This window comes from Paracoccidioides lutzii (genome assembly GCF_000150705.2).
Source record: "Paracoccidioides lutzii Pb01 unplaced genomic scaffold supercont2.86, whole genome shotgun sequence".
Lineage (NCBI taxonomy): Eukaryota > Fungi > Ascomycota > Eurotiomycetes > Onygenales > Ajellomycetaceae > Paracoccidioides > Paracoccidioides lutzii.
Genome location: NW_015441032.1, coordinates 6702 through 10219, shown reverse-complemented (window position 1 = coordinate 10219; position 3518 = coordinate 6702). Strand labels below are relative to the sequence as shown.

Genomic DNA, 3518 nt, shown 5'->3' with positions numbered 1-3518 from the left:
TTCTCTCTAGAGATTGTTCACATTTGCCCAGTCTCTACATCTACAAGAGGGGGGGAATGAAAGAAGTCAGTTGAATGAGCTCATTTGATCATCTTAAAGATATCTTTCCTCACTGAGACCTCTGCTATCTTGTCTTGCCAGTATTCTCTCTTGACTTTTCTGGTGATTCTGACTACATTGCTTTTTACTTCTCATAAAAAACTAAAGTCTAGACACTATGCACAATGTAGTGTTGTCACTGCTTTCTGATAGTTCTCATTTCATCATGACTGACCTGTGTCTTGTTCAGTGCTCTTCTTGATGAAACTTTCCAGAAAAGCTATTAGTGTATCTGTGATATCTTTAGTCAGGGCATTCAGCTGATCTGTATTGAAGTACTCTGAGATATCACATAGTTTGTCTAGTTTTGACTTATAGATCTTCAGTATCTGGTTAATGACCTTCTTATTCATGATGTCAAGATAGAAAAAATGAGTTGATCTGTCAGACCTTGTACTCTGTGAAAGACTGATTTTGATGAGAAGAGTCTGATGATCAGAGGAAGTGTAAAGAGATCTGTTCACCTGTGTGTTCACTCCTTTGATAACTAATTCCAGAGTGGTCCAGGTCAGGTCTATCATGTTATGCCCATGTGTGGAAGTGTCTGGGTCCATGGTGAGAGTAAAGTTGAAATTCAAGATTCATTGAAGGAATGATTCTGCTCACATGCTTGAAGACACTCCTGGTTGTCACATGAAATGCTTGATATTGAGGTCATCAGCAAGAAGCAATGAAAGTGCTGAGATAGATCAGAAGAGAAGACAGTACACATCTTGTTCAGAATTCTCTGTGTCTGAAGATGCATTGTATATGTTGACTGTCTGAAGCTGTAGACCTCAGGCCTGTATGTGCAGCATGTGAATGTTTCAGTTTTCTGCTCAGAGGCCTGAGACTGCATGAGCATGAATTTGTAAGTGTTTACACACATAGATGAGGATCTGTGACTTTCTGTCTCACTTTTCAATTGAGGCAAAGCAGTTGAATGCTGGATGCTTTTTGAAGATGCATTGACTTAAATTTCTGTGAATTCAGAATTTCTGTATGAGAAGAATGTCAGTCTTTCTTTCAAACACTAGATTGAGAGCTGTCTTGTGTGCTGAACTCTCTTTTTCTACATTGACTTGCATAATCTGCAGAAATTGTGAAGATCTAAAGTTCTTCTTCATTGAGTAGCTGAAAGAAGAGTGTTGTTGTATGAGATGATGTGTTGAGTGTTGCATTAGATGTTGAATTGAGTGTCATGTCTAATGCTGTGCCTGATGCTATGCTCAATGCTGTGCTTGATGCTGTGTTTGATGTCAGTATGAGATTAGATCTACACTCAGTAGAATCATTCAATCTCAGATCTGCTGATGATTCTTGATCACTGCATTTGCTATTACTTGTCTTGATCAAATATGTCTTACTCTGTGCATTGTGAATATCTCTCAGCTGATTTCTTGAGTGTCTTTGAATAGTTTCATTCTTTATCTCTGATCTGATGAGACAGAATGAATCATTCACAGCATGTGATTCAAGACAGTTAGTGCAGTGATTGAGGCATTCACATGCTTCATTCTTCTTATGACAGAATGAATTTCCTTTCACATGATTCTTAGAACTGCATTTTTTGCAGTGAGGGACATGAAGACAGTATCTCTCTTGATAAAATTCTCAGCATTTGCTGCATTGTTGTATTTTAATCTTAGATGTCTTTCTGATCACTGGTCTTTGATATTCATATAGTTTCACTTTTGATGACAGATTTACTGCTGTCTCTTGCAAAAAGTGTAATATAAGAGTGACTGTTGAGTTTTCAGAGTGTATTTTTGTTCAGTGACTCTGAACAGACTTGATTCTAATTTGAAGTGTGAATTCTTCTGTCATGGATTCTGCTGAGAGATGCAGAGTTTCATTATCATAGTCACTAATCTTCATGAGCAGCTCAGAAATCAGACAGATGATTCAATGTTCTTTCTTCTCTATCTGAGCATTGATGAGGATGGCTGCTAAAATATTCTTTTGAGCTAGCAGAGTCTTCATGTCTTGCAAACTTCTAGAAATGATGACAATGCCTGTGAGAATGACTTGAACTGCTGTGATGACTGCTGTCAAAGACCCTGGAAGTTCAGTCTTCAGCTTTCTAAGAGTAGCAATTGAGCTTGCTTTGCAAGCTAGATGATCTGAAGACAGACATGTGAGAATTTGTGATGTTTTTTCTTCTCTGAGATTATTTCTAAGCAGGAGTTTCTGCAGTATGATTGCTGATGTTTTTGTTACATTGATGCTGTCTGCAGCTGTCTTTGCATAGATAGAAGCTCTTGCATCATTTGCATCAGTGAAGCCAGCAGACTTGATTGTGATGGACTGCTTAGCTGTTTCTAGACTTTCATTGTATCAGTCCTTGACTAATGCCTTCACAGCAGCTCCAAGGGCCAGTGTCCTTGATAGGTCTTTTGCCTTCATAACATCTAGGTCTTCTTCAATTCAATCAAGCATATTTGCAGCAGCTAGTGCTTCTGCATGGGATTTCTGTGCCTCAGCCTCATGGGCAGCTAGGAGATCACTAGCCATCAGGCCATGTAGGTTGAGGTGAATTGATGTGACATTTCTGCTCTTTGAGCTGTCTGCTGGTGTAGGGGAGCTTGGAGACTCCATGTCATTCAGTTCACATGTGCAGTGGGTGATTGGGGTGAGGAGATGAGGTCTCTTGGATGGACAGCATATGGGGGAGCAGATGCATGTCAAGGCTCAGGATGTGTTTGATGGTGTTGAGGGACTGGGTGCGCTGGCAGCACTGCGTCAGCACGCCATCAGGCTTGCTGCCTGAGGGGATGGGAGAGAGCTTATAGGGATGTGATCAGGATTGATTAAGATGATGCAAAACGGCAAGTTTTGTCGCTGAGAGTGCCGCGGTCCGCAGTGCACTAGTCCATAATAGGAAGCCTAGGCTCCAACAGTTACATATGGGCATGGTCACGTGATGGAGATTAACCTAGCCTCGGCGCCGAGCCTAACACTTGCTACATTCATTGATAAATTAATTTAATATCCTGGATAAAATAATATTTCACATTGAGGTGGCGGTTCACATTGAGGTGATGGACCCTCATATGCGAGGGTTCGACCGGAGCTTGTTGAAGAAATCAACCACTAGGGCCCGGTTAGTATTAAGTACTCCTATTATAGTAAGTTGGGGATGTCAGACACTTCTATCACGTGACCTGCCTTCCACTGTATATAGTCTTTCTCATAGCGTTGCAAACTCTGCAATCAATCAAGCTTGCCAATCTGTCATATATATCACTTGTTATTGCTTTTTCTATTTTCCTGTTCTCGTCCTTGGAGAATGACCTGGGGGAAGGGGGGACAAACTTGCGGCCGTGGGTGTTTTTCTTCCATTTTTCTATGGGGTGGGGGGAAAAAACTCCTATTTCCCAAATATTTTTTTTTTTGTGAGAACCCCCCAATTTTTGGAGGGGTTTTGCTGAAAATTCGGG

The 3518-nt window shown here is 40.8% G+C and overlaps 1 protein-coding gene across 1 annotated transcript; it reads left to right on the top strand.

The window, feature by feature from the left end:
- Nucleotides 1-1279: 1279 nt before the first annotated feature.
- Nucleotides 1280-2848, top strand: PAAG_12701 (hypothetical protein; the record flags this gene model as incomplete). Its single annotated transcript, XM_015848156.1, has 2 exons — nt 1280-1336; nt 2741-2848. The coding sequence occupies 2 exons, from the start codon at nt 1280-1282 to the stop codon at nt 2846-2848; spliced, it is 165 nt and encodes a 54-aa protein (XP_015702231.1).
- Between the last annotated feature and the right edge of the window lie 670 nt (nt 2849-3518).